The sequence below is a fragment of the Orycteropus afer genome, unplaced genomic scaffold (assembly GCF_000298275.1).
Source record: "Orycteropus afer afer isolate SDZICR_OR568_19922 unplaced genomic scaffold, OryAfe1.0 scaffold00007, whole genome shotgun sequence".
NCBI lineage: Eukaryota > Metazoa > Chordata > Mammalia > Tubulidentata > Orycteropodidae > Orycteropus > Orycteropus afer.
In genome coordinates, this window is record NW_006921594.1 from 11,275,328 (window position 1) to 11,288,161 (window position 12,834).

The window sequence follows — 12,834 nt, forward strand, 5'->3', positions numbered from 1 at the left end:
AAAGCCTATGGGGAAGCTCTGCTTTGTCTTATTGGGTCACTATGAGCTGGAATTGATTCAATGGCAATGGTTTTGGGTATCAAGGTTACATAAGATGTTAACATTAGAGGAAGCTGGGTGAAGCCTACATGGAAACACTTTATACTATCTTTCCAGCTTTTCAAAAATATTTTTTTAAAAGTTCCCCCTAATTTTATGAATATATGTTTTCTACAGAGCTCAGAATTTAAATTCCTGTTTCTTAGCCCTACTTATACCTATGAATTGCTCTACACCTTTGATAAATCTGCCACCTTTATAATATATGACTAATTTTAATGTTAAATGAGCTGATGACATTTGTATCAAAAGGTCTAGAAATTACACATACATGTCAGTGAGTCTCTTTAAACATTCTTTTGAAAATCTGAAGTAGTATTTGAAGAATGGCTTAAAAATCTCTTCACTCTAAAAATGAGACTAATCAATGTTTTACAAACTACTTTATTACTAAAATAGTTCAATTTAATCACCTGCTAAAATACTCACTTGATTCAGATTGCTGTTTTTATTATTTTTCTCTCAATAAAGCGGCTCCATACTGGATCATGGCCCCTAGAAACCTTGTGCTGTCCCCAGGAGAGGATGGAAGCCTGATCTGCAGAGCTAATGGCAAACCCAAGCCCAAGATAAGCTGGTTAACAAATGGAGTCCCAATAGAAAGTAAGTTGCCGTGACTGGCTCCAGTACCAGTAAATTTTAAGGCATATCTACATTTGAGCATCTCTACATCTGAACAAATGGTGATAAAATAATTTGGGCTAAGGAAGGAAACTATATATGAATTGAACAGAGGCACCAAATTACCTTTAGATGATATCATATTTGTTATGATTTTGAATACTTGATTTATGCTATGAACATAATGGTATGTGTTGACTGGGACTTGGCAATATTCCCTCTGTTTTTTACGTGAATCATGGGTAGGATGATATCGGCAGAAATGAACATTACTGTAAAGTTCAGGCTATCTTCTTTGCTCAAAATATCAAGAGACTAATGGAAGCATCATGGAAGTAAACGCAGTGGGTGGGAGAATAGGAAGAGAGCCACAGATGTGACAAGAAACAGAGCTGTCTTTCTTTAAAGAGTTACCGTCCATAGAGAGATAGATGGATGGAAAGATGGATGGACGGATGGATGTTGTAGAGTCAACTCCAACTCATAGAAGCCCCATGTGCAACAGAACAAAATGTTGCATGGTTCTGCATCATCCTCATGATTGCCAACATGTTCGAGTCCATCAGTGAAGCTATTGTGCCAATTCATCTCACCCCAGGTCTCGCTCACCCTTCCTGGTCCTCTACTCACCAAACATATGTTCTCCTTTAGACATGTCCAAAGCCAACAAGGTGAGCAATTTTCTATTGTAATCTATATGGATTTCATTGGCTAATTTTAGGAAGTAGATCACCAGGCCTTTCTTTCTCATCTGTCTTAGTCTGGAAGCTCTGTTGAAATCTGTCCACCATGGGTGACCCTGCTAGTATTTAAAATACCAGTGGCATATCTTCCAGCTTCATAGCAACACATAAGCAAACTGACAAGCAGGTTGTGGTTTCATGCCTAAGCATAACCCAGATGTTCCCAAATTCTCCAGGAGGTAACCATCCCATTTACCCAAAGAGCAGCACATATCCTAACCCCCTTACATGCAGAAAGCCTAATCTTTCATCACCTTTTCCTGTCTGAGATTATCCTTGAGCAATGCTTACCTGCTCCTGGCTGCTGCTTATCACCTTGTTCAACCATCCTCCCTGCACTGCTGCTCCGCTCCCTGCCAGCTTCTCCAGGCTGCCACCACACTGCCCATCATGGTCCCCACAGTGTGGGCACAGGCCCTCCACTAATCTTCTAAGTGTCATGAAAGATCAATTTATTAAGCTTTCAAGTTAAAAGCTTGGGGGTAGTAGGAGGGAATTATAGCAAAGAGAAAAGAAAGAAAAAGCTAAAGCTTAAAATGGGAGATTGTACCTCGCTGCAGCATAATGCCTACAGCATTTGACTGCTAACCAGAAGGCTGGTCATTGAAACCCACCAACCACTCCTCAGAAGGAAGATTGGGCAATCTGCTTCTGTAGAGATAATGCCTCAGAAACCCAAGGAGGGGTCGCTATGAGTCGGATCCCACTCTATGGCAATGAGTTTGGTTTTGGTGGGTTTTTTTTGGTTTGCTCCACAGAGAAAGTTCTTGGAGTCCAGATCTTCTCTTAGACCCAGATAGAGAAAAAGCCAATTACTGCTTCAAACAAACCCAGCCTCACTTCACCTTCCTGGTCAATATCACCATAATCTTCAGAGATACTTTTTACTAATAGTAAAAACAGCCTTCAGGCTTATGATGTAGGTTCCTCATTGCCTCCAAGCCAGACTCAAATATTGGTTCTACTTTTATATAGAACCACTAAACTGTCTTTCCTGCAAACAAAGTACAGTTTTCCCCCTAAAATGGATCCAAAAACTGCTGGCAGATTTCACATGGTCCCTTCTTCTCACCATCAGAGTTTCACAATTGCAGATCTAGTCTGAATAATAGCACCCTGTCCCATGAGTATTTGAGGAGAGTTTGTTTGTGTCACACAGCACAGTATTATCAGATACTTTGGAGCAGACAGGCTGTGTTTACAGTAAAAGGAAATATGTTCCTGGGACAAAACAGACTCTAAAAAGAGGCCAGCAAATGGGGTTTGGATATTTCCACTCCCAATTTTAACCATGATTGGGACCAGGAAAAACCAAAGAGAGCACTTTGTGGCTTGATCATCAGGAAGCTGTTGCCATTCTTGGGGACATATGAGTGAAAACTGAGAGAACAAGTGGAAGAAGCCCAGAGGGGAAAAAAGAGGTTATTTTATGTATTAGATGATTTTCTTAGAAATGCATAGAGAATGGTAGTAAATGATGGGACATGCTCAGCACTTCTGCACCATTGCTTTGCAGCTCAGGGCGTCTGTGGGGATTTATGGGAGGTTAAATGTGCACCTGAGGCCTCGACTCAGCAGAGCTGACAAGTGGAGGGGACCATTCATCTAGCCCCTCAACAGGAAAAATGGGAGCACTGCGGAGTGTTGAGAAGATAAATCCTCAAGCTCAGCAGCCAGAGAAATTATAAGTAGGGAAAATTGAAACACAGGTGGACCGGAGACACAAGAATAAGGGGAGATTGAACAACGAGGACAAGCTTTCCCTTTGCTTTGGCTGCTCACCATCCTTTGAATCTGAGCACAGGCGTCACTTCTCAGAGAACCATGCAACTAGTTGTGTTAAGAGCTTCAAATTGCACTAATAGGTAACAATCAAACAAAAAACCTAACTCAACTGCCATCCAGTGGGCTGCGACTCACAGGAACCCCGACTGTGTCACAGTAGAACTGTGCTCCCTAGGATTTTCAGTGGCTGGTTTTTCAGGAGAGGAGTGCCAGGCCCTTCTGCGGCACTGCTAGGTGAACGCAAACCTCCGCCCCTTCAGGTAGCAAACATGTGCCTAACCGTTCTCCCCGACCCAGGGAATCCTCCCTCATATACACACACATACACACGTACGTGCCCACACAAAAAACAACCCCGTTGCCTTTGAGTCAGTTCCAACTCACGGCAACCCCATGTGTCTGGGTGCACAAAGTTTTCTCTTGGCTAGTAACCTAAAGATTGGTGATTTGAACCCACTCAGCAATGCTCCTGAAGAAAGACCTGCCAGTCTGCTTCCATGAAGATTATAGCCAAGAAAATTCTACAGAGCTCAGTTTTACTCTCTAACACATGAGATCTCCACTAATAGTTAATCTTCTTTGAATCAAACACTGTGAGGGAAGGTCATCTGCAAAAGGCATGCTGGGGTGAGGGGGCAGTGGCCTCTCAGAGAACAGTTAGGCCCTTCAACGTAACCCCAAATTGTCATTAGGCCCAGAGCAGAAAGAGATGGAACAAAGTCTTTCAAATTAGAATCAGAATTTCTTCCATGCCAAAAGTATTTTTTAAGTTCCATGGGAAGGAAAAAAGGAGAATAAGTAAAAGATGTATAAGAATTCTACAGATCCAGGGCCCATTGCTGTCGTGTGTCTCAGAGCAGTCACTCTTGGGGGCAAGCCAACAGCAAAACACCACACACCATTGCAGCTAAGCAAGAGGCCCTGAACCCTACGAAGCTGGCCCATCATGCTGAGAGCAGACACTTAATATTTACACTAAGGTGACATGAAACCAAAACATGCTTTTCCAAAAGGTGCCTTTCTCCACAACCGGTGGCCAAGGTATGAGTGCATGGATTATGGTTTGGACCACTCATAATAACAGGTTATAGACCTCAGGCACCTGGAGGAGACTGTACAGCTACCTGCACAAAGATACTGGAGAGAGAACTGTTCTCTGCCCCTCACTCTCAGCACCTAGTCCACCCACAGCTTCTGCTAAGTGCTTGTTGGTTGGATACTAAATCTTACATAGCAGCACTCAAAGAAAGCCCTATGTGCCCTCACTTTGTGTAAACCTCCTTGATCCAAAATAAGGAAGAACTGTCAAGAAATAGCTAGAAGTTTAGCAAGCTGCCTTCTAGATGCAACGATGGGTCTCTCCTCATCCAGAGCAAAGAAGAATGAAGAAAACCAAAATTTATGGAAACAATTAGTCCTAGCGACTGATACACCATCTGATCTGCAGCCTATACGACTATGAGACCAGAAGAACTAGATGGTGCCCAGCTACCACTGTCATCCACTTAGAAGGGGATCTATGTAGGAGATCCTTGATATAGAGAGTGAACAATGTGGAACAAAATTCAAAATCATTTGGATGAAAAAAAAAGGTGGGGGGACCAGGTTTGCTGGTCTGATAGAGCCTGGTGGAACAACTGAGACTATGGCCCCTGGCTGCCCTTCAGGTCTGGAATTGAACCCACACCTGTGGTTTCCAGCCAAACAAAAGACAGGCATAGGAGTTGAACATTTACCTCAAGTAGATACTCTCCTTGGAGAGAACAATCATGGGAGAAAGAAGGGCTACTTATGCGCAGGGAGACAGCTCAGGGGGCAGGAGTCCATGGAGGGATGGATATAGGGAAGAGGTAACTATGAGGAGGAAGTGGGAGGGGAGCTGTTGCATTGTGGTAAACTGTGGTCAATGACATGAGACAAAGTATATGTGAACTGCTGTATGGAAAGTGAATTTGCTCTGTAAATCTTCACCCAAATCACAATTAAAAAAAAAAGAAAGAAAGAAATAGCTAGAAGTTTGAGGAGCTCTATGCCTCTGCCTTTTCCATTGGCTTGGTACTTACCCCGTGAATTTGGAAGGCCTCAGCATTGCCTGTGCGTTTTGGGTACAATTCTGGAAATGGGAGACTGGTGTTTGTTTCGCATCTGCAGCCTCCTGAGATGCACCACACAGATGCACTCAGCAATGCTGGGGTGTTGGGGAAGGATGGCAAGAGATGCTGAGGGGCAAGTCTAGGTCACATGGAACAAAATCTGCCACAGGATACAGTTGCATTCAGCTGACGTGCTTAGGATTCCTAACCTTCATGGGGCCTAGTGTAGGCCCCAGAAGTTAGCTGGGAGCACAAGCTGGCTTGCTAACAATGCCTTCCACCCAAGAGGCTGCAGAAACTGTGGTAGACCAGCTGCCAAGGGTGAGGGTAGGGAACAGCTGTGCTTCTGCAGAATCATCATTGAGGGATCTGTGAGTGTCCCAACCAGGTGCCTAAAGTCCATCCCCAGTGCCACACAATAGAGACACTGTCAGGAGACTTTACAACCAGATGCTCAGCCTCCTCATGCCTGACTCATGGGTGATCACCCAAGGACACTCCCTGTTCCCTCTTGGCAGGCTGGCTGCTGAAGAAACATAAATACTGAAAAGGAAAAATGGGATCAGGGAAAGTGAGGGATAAAACTTGGGTTCTGTTGGCAAAATACAATGTCATTGACTTGTGCCTGTGCGATTCAGACCTGTAGCCTTATTTTACAAACTGGAAGAATTAACTCAAAGAGTATCTGGGTTCTTATTCCACTGTATTCTAAATCTCTGTCCCCCCAGGCTAACTCATAGTGACCCCTCCTTGGGTTTCCAAGACGGTATCACTACGGAAGTAAATTGCCCCATCATCCTTCCAGGGAGTGGCTGGTGGATTGGAACCTCCAGCCTTCTGGTTAGCAGTCAAATGCCTTAGGCAGTATGCCACCAGAGCTCCTCAGGACTGTCTAGGTTCTTTAAACTTTTCCTGAAGCACAACACAGGCTGTATTAAATATGGAATTTGCCCAAAACCGCTTAAAATATTTAAAAAAAAACAATATTCACAAGTTGGGGAAAAGAATGCAGAAAGCCCATGCCAAAAAAACACTTCAATTTTATTGTGTGACCTGCAGTGTCTGGAGGGTGTGTAGATAGAACCCAGGACCAGAAAGAAATGATCTTGCTCTCTTCGGGTTGAGACAAAACATTACTCTTTCCAGGAAGACCTGTCACGCCTTCATATTCAGCCATTAATGACTCTCCAGAAAGTCATTCTCTTTCTCCTCTGCATTCCCCAAGGGAAAGCCCACATCATCTTGGTGGTGCTCCCCAAGGCCAAGGCTACAGATACCATAATTCTTCTCTCTGTTCTTGGAGGAAGTGGCAAAGTCTAACATTTGTAGATCTTTAATTGTCCCCCATGTGGGTTGTTAGACCTTTTGGACTCTTGTAAGTGGGCCCTCTATAAGATGATACCAGTGTTATGAGTCAAGGCCCCTTTCCTCTCAGAGATGAGGTGGGTCAGCAATGAAAGGGATGACAATGACATAAAATTTCCTCCTGGCATAGTTACATGTTTTGCACAGTGGAGAGAAAAAAAATGAAAGCCATTAGTACCTGATAAACTGCCCAGGAAACTGAAGCCCAGTCCAAGATACTCATGAGATTGCACCACGACATTTTCCTTCTTTCTTTTTTTGAAAGAAGGGGTTCAGTTGGCATCTTCTTATAGAGAATAGAATAAGTAGATAAAGAAGAATGTTCCAAGGGAGATTTGTTCTCCATTGTGCCCAAATGTTTGTTCTAGGAAATATTTATAAAATTGAGTAACTTAGAAAACCTAAGCATTAATCTCTTGTCAAACAAACCCTTAAGTCATCCTTTCTGTAGTATCTCATCTCCAAAATATAATGCATATAATACTGTCTACTTAGCCTATTTCACATGGTTCTTTTTCAAATAAAATGTGATGGATATTAAACATTTAAAAAATCTAAAGTACTCTATCCATATAAGATTACATCATTAGCGGTAAAATTCTTGTTATCTAAATGTTGGAAACGTTTCTGGGTTGGCCAGCCATGTTAGGAGAGTTAGGCTAAAAGAAAGTATTTTCTGAAGACTGTCACCCCAGGTCTAGTCTTTACCCTTGGAGTTTTAGGTTGTATGTGGTGATTCTGTGCTCTTAAATTTATTTCTCCAGTGTTCATGTATAACAAATGAAGTTGGTTATTCCTACAATTAATTATTCCTTTGGAATGCTGGAGAATCACCCCCACCCAGAAGTCAGCATGTAAGGTCCAAAGGCTTCAAATGTCACTGTTCTTTGGATTTCATTCTTTGTCAAAATACCAACTGAGCCTCCATATGTCACCATGATAGTTTTTGGGTTTGTTTGTGGTTTGTAGGTTTTCTTTAGTAAGTGCTTTAGGAAAATGTAGCCCAATCCCCCAGTGAGAGAGACCTGCCAAGTACTCTTACCTAAAGGGTTTATTTTGTTGCTAAATATCTTGCCAATAATAAATATTTGGAGACTGTTCTATCACCATACAATATTTATATTTGTATACATTTTTTTTCATTAGCTAATTTTCTAAAGCAGATCACCAGGCCTTTCTTCTGTTATATAAAGTCACCAAAAGTCAGAGCCAACTCAATGGCAACTAACAAGAACCATTTAGCAGAAGTAGGGCAGATGAGGAACTCTGGTGGTCTAGTGCCTAAGGCACTTGACTGCTAACCAGAAGGCTGGTGGTTCAAATCCACCCACCACTCCTCGGAAAGAAGGTTGAGCAATCTACTTCTGTAGTGATATCACCTCAGAAACCCAAGGAGGGGTCGCTATGAGTCAGATCCGACTCAACGGCAAATAACAACAACAAAAAAAGGGCGGATGGAGTCAGATTCCACTCAGGTAAAGAATAATGTCCCAAAGAGCTAATAGCAAAGAAAACTGCAACTGCGTGCTACATAAAAGCCTTTTAAAATAGTTTATGTCTGGAACTGATGAGTCTCTGCTGGAGGAAGTTGTTCTGCTGACTGCTGGTTAATTGAGCCTCATTTTCCATGTTCATGGTGGTATAACTTCCAACAACTCTATATACTCAAGGAATTTGAAGAGCTCCACCCATCTGTACCACCTATCTAAGGCCCCTGAACCGAAAACAGAAAACCAAACTCACTGCCACCAAGTCAATTCCAACTCATAGCGACCCCCTTTGGGTTTCTGAGGTTTATTCTATAAATCTTTACGGAAGTGGATTGCCCAGTCTTCCTTCCATGGAGTGGCTGGTAGGTTTGAACCACCAACCTTTTGGTTAGCAGTCAAATGCCTTAGGCACTATGCCCCATAACCCCTTATCTAAGGCCCCTAGGATGCACAAACTGTTTGCACTCGACTACCACCAATCTGGTGGCATAGTACCTAGGGCATTTGACTGCTAACCAGAAGGCTGATGGTTCAAACCCACTAGCCATTCCTCAGAAGGAAGATGGGGCAATCTACTTCCTTAGTAATACCACCTGGGAAACCCAAGGAGGGGTTGCTTTGAGTCTAATCAATGGCAGTGAGTTTGATTTGGTTTACTAAACTGAAGATTGGCAGTTAAAAGTCACACAGAGGTACCGTGGAAGAAAGCCCTGGCAATCTGCTCCCATTAATATTATATCCACGCAAACTCTATGGGGAAATTCTACTTTGTAACACATGGGGTTGCCATGAGTTAGAACTGACTCAATGGCAATGAGTTTACCATTCATCTAGAGAAATTCATCCCACAATTCTACTCTGTCACCTCATCACAATCTAAAATGCCCTCACATGTACTCCCTGCCCCTCCATTGCCTGACAGGTCCACAGAGGTAAAATTAGTCATGTCATGTGGTGAGTATTGAGAGCCCCCAGAGGAGTCTCAATACTGTGTCCAAGTGCTAGATCCAAAAGTGGTAAGAATGATCAACAGAGAAGAGACTCCAGAAATGCTGCTCTGTGTTCCCACATGCCTTGTTGACAGTCTGTGGATATTGCTCTGAGACAATGAGTCAGAAAGTCCCTGATGATGCTATACTTGGGACCTGAGACAAGAAACATGGACTGCCTCAAGCTCCACTGCATTCTAAGGGTATGCTGCTGCCGCCATGGCTATAGCTCACTTCCTAGGCCAGTGTTCTTTTCTGTGACATTTCTGTCTTCTGCTGTAGTTTACTGTGAAACTTATACCCTATAGAGGGAATTATGACTTGTATTTTTCTCTTGGTTGGAAGAATGTGTTCCTCAAGGCAATTTTGAAATTATTAGAGTTACAAATAATGGGTGGAGACTAAGATGACAATTCAAAATATCTTAGTACATTCTCATCACTAGTTGATCTAACTAACATACAGTAAGTTCCCAGGTTATGAACATCTAACTTACAGAAACGTACTTGACCTTTAATGTTACATAAATTTTCCTTCACTTTGAAACTGTGGAACCAACCCCTACTCACAACAAATTAATCACAATCACCTTCACTTGCAGCATGTGCAGCATTTAAATTGAGCCTTTTCTTGCACCACAGTATGAATAAGTAAGAACCATATACACCTCTTCTGACTTACCTACAAATTTGACATAAAGACACAGTTGGGAAAGGATCTCATTCATAACCTGGAGACTGCCTGTATATAATATGAGTTCATAAATTAGCTGTTGATTGTGATGGGAGTGTTGAACAACTAATTTTGCAAGAACGTCTGTCATGCTTGCTCATGAATGACTGCATTAACCAGTCCATGAAGAGTTACTCATCAGTAGGAGTTCTAATAATCCTTATATGCTAAAAGTTTGTTCTAATGCCTCATTTTATGATGCACTTTTAAAATAGTCTGGTGTGAAACATCTAAAAGACTTCTAGGTTGTAATTATGAGAGAATGTGTGGTAGGCAGAATAGTGCCTCCCCTCAAAGATGTCCATGTCCTAATCCCTGGGACCTGTGTATATGTTACCTTACATAAAAAAAAGAATTTCATAGACAGATTAAAGTTATGGACTTTGAGATAGGGAGATTATCCTGGATTACCTGTTTGAGTCCATTCTAATCACATGAGTTCTTAAAAGGGGAGTACCTATCCCAGCTCTGGTCAGAGGGAGATGCAATTATAGAAGAATGGTCAGAGAGATTCAGTGTTGCTGGCTTTGAAGGTGGAGAAAGGGGATCATAAGCCAAGGAATGTGGGCAACTTCTAGAAACTGGAAAAGCCATGGAAATAGATTCACCCTTAGAGCCTCCAGGAAGGACCACAGTCCTGCTAACACCTTGGTTTTAGCTCAGTAGCTCAGACACATTGGTTTAGCTCAGTGAGTCCCCTGTCAGACTTCTAACAGACTTCAGAACTGTATGATAGATAATAAATGTGTGTGGTTTTAAGCCACTAAATTGGGAGTAATTTGTTATAAGAGCAGTGGAAAGCAAATACACAATGAATGTGCACAATACTTTGCATATGAGAAATAAAACAAGGATGAACAACTATAGTTTATTTTCATTAAAGTGGGTTAATAAGCCACAGATGAGCAAAATATTTTAGATTTTTAAAGTAATAAAGGCATATAAGTGCAGTGACAAAAAAAGCAAAATAAAATATGTCATAGGCATTCTTTTTCTAGCATCCAAAAGAAAGAAATTGTATTCAGAATGAAAGTAAGGCCTTCAGTTAAGGTTCAGATTTCAAAGCCACTTAGGAGAAAGGGTGCTATTGTTTAGTTTTGATTCTGACCAACATGCTAGGACAGATGCCTATACCCCTTTCACTATACTTTTAAAGCAATATAAGGTCACAACCTAATGTTTAGCTTTCATGAAAAGGAATCTATTGCCAAGATCTCAGCAACTCCCAATAGTTGGGCCTGGCCCAGACTAAATTCTCATGTATTATATTACCCAATCCCTTCCATTTCACCTCAACAAAGATCAATCCTGATCTTAACATTTTTTTAAGTACTTAAGAGATTTAGCTGAAAATACTATCTTTAAGAGAAATTTTAGCATCAAGAATTTCCAGAGAAGAAAAATAAATATTTTCATATTTAATTATTTATATATTCATTCATTTCACTAAGAGACTTTTATTAAAAGAAGCAGGTTTGTACAAGCTAGGATGTCTCTATTTTTTTTTTTTTTTTAACTAGCTTATGTTTTTCTCTTCTTGATAATCAACTTGCATTCTCAGAGATAATCCTAGTTTCTTTGTGAATAGGGCAATGGTTTCCTGAATCTGTATTAAAATTTTCACCCAAACTTATGCTTCTTTTCTGTTTCTTTTTTATGTCTGATAATATTCAGTCCTACAGAATGAATTCATTTAAGACTAAATGAATACGGAGTATATATGTATGCTGATGGATGACAGCTGAATATTGAGGAGGAAAAAGTTATGGGTTTTGCCTGAGTTCTTAATTTTTTTTTTTTTTTTTTTTTGGTCTATACCAAATAAGTCTGTCTTTCTGTTCTACTTACTACAATGTAGACCTCAAGTTTTACAAGTTTAATCTATATCTTTTAAGCAAATGGAATAAATATATACTTCTATTTTTATACCCAAACAGTTGCTCCTGATGACCCCAGCAGAAAAATAGATGGAGATACCATTATCTTTTCAAATGTTCAAGAAAGGTCAAGTGCGGTGTATCAGTGCAATGCTTCTAATGAATATGGATATTTACTGGCAAATGCATTTGTAAATGTGCTGGGTAAGCTTTCCCTTCCTTAAAGTTTCATGGAAAATATAGCAAATTAAATTAAGACTACATTGTTTTCCATTAATTCAGCAAAATTATATTGAACATCTATTATGTGCTCTGGTGGCATAATGGGTAAGACATTTGGCTGCTAACGAGAAGGTTGGAAGTTCAAACTCACCAGCTGCTCATGGGAGGAAGATGAGGCAATCTACTTTTGTAAAAATTTACAGCCTTGGAAACCCAGTGGGGGTTGCTATGAGTCAGAAGCAAATCAGTGGCAGTGGGTTTATCATGTGCAATCCACATTATTAGAAGCTGTAAAGGATATATGAAGAGGATAAGCTAAATGCCTTACCTACAGAATATTACAATCTGATCTTAATGTCTTTCATCACACGCTTTTTGAACTGGAAAATTATTCATTGTATAAATAGTCAAATAGGCTGTTCCACTCACAGAAGGTTAGACTTAGTGTCAAACTCCTCAAAAGGAAAATAAAATTTGTTTGTAGTAATAATTGAATGTTACTGCCATATCGTTCCTTGGAAATTAACACATTGAATAACAATTCCATGATTCCAATTTCTCAAAAATAAATCATTAGTCATAATGCTTGATCTTAATTCAATCCACAGATGTACATTTATTTGTTACTTCCTAAGAATATGTTTAGAAAGCCATCAAAGATATATTCAAACATATTCTGAAATGGACGGTTTACATGAACATTTTATTTTTCATATTCTAAAAACAAAATAGGAGCTCTGGTAGCATAGTGCCTAAGGCACTTGACTGCTAACCAGAAGGCTGGCGGTTCAAACCCACCAGCCACTCCTCGGAAGGAA

General features: G+C 40.8%; 1 protein-coding gene across 1 annotated transcript in view; it reads left to right on the forward strand.

Moving 5' to 3' along the window:
• Positions 1–12,834, forward strand: part of NRCAM (neuronal cell adhesion molecule) — a 92,263-nt gene that overhangs the window by 24,665 nt on the left and 54,764 nt on the right. The window contains exons 10-11 of the mRNA XM_007944281.2: positions 571–702; positions 11,855–11,998. Coding sequence (XP_007942472.1) covers positions 571–702; positions 11,855–11,998 — 276 coding nt within the window. The remainder of the gene's footprint in view (positions 1–570; positions 703–11,854; positions 11,999–12,834) is intronic.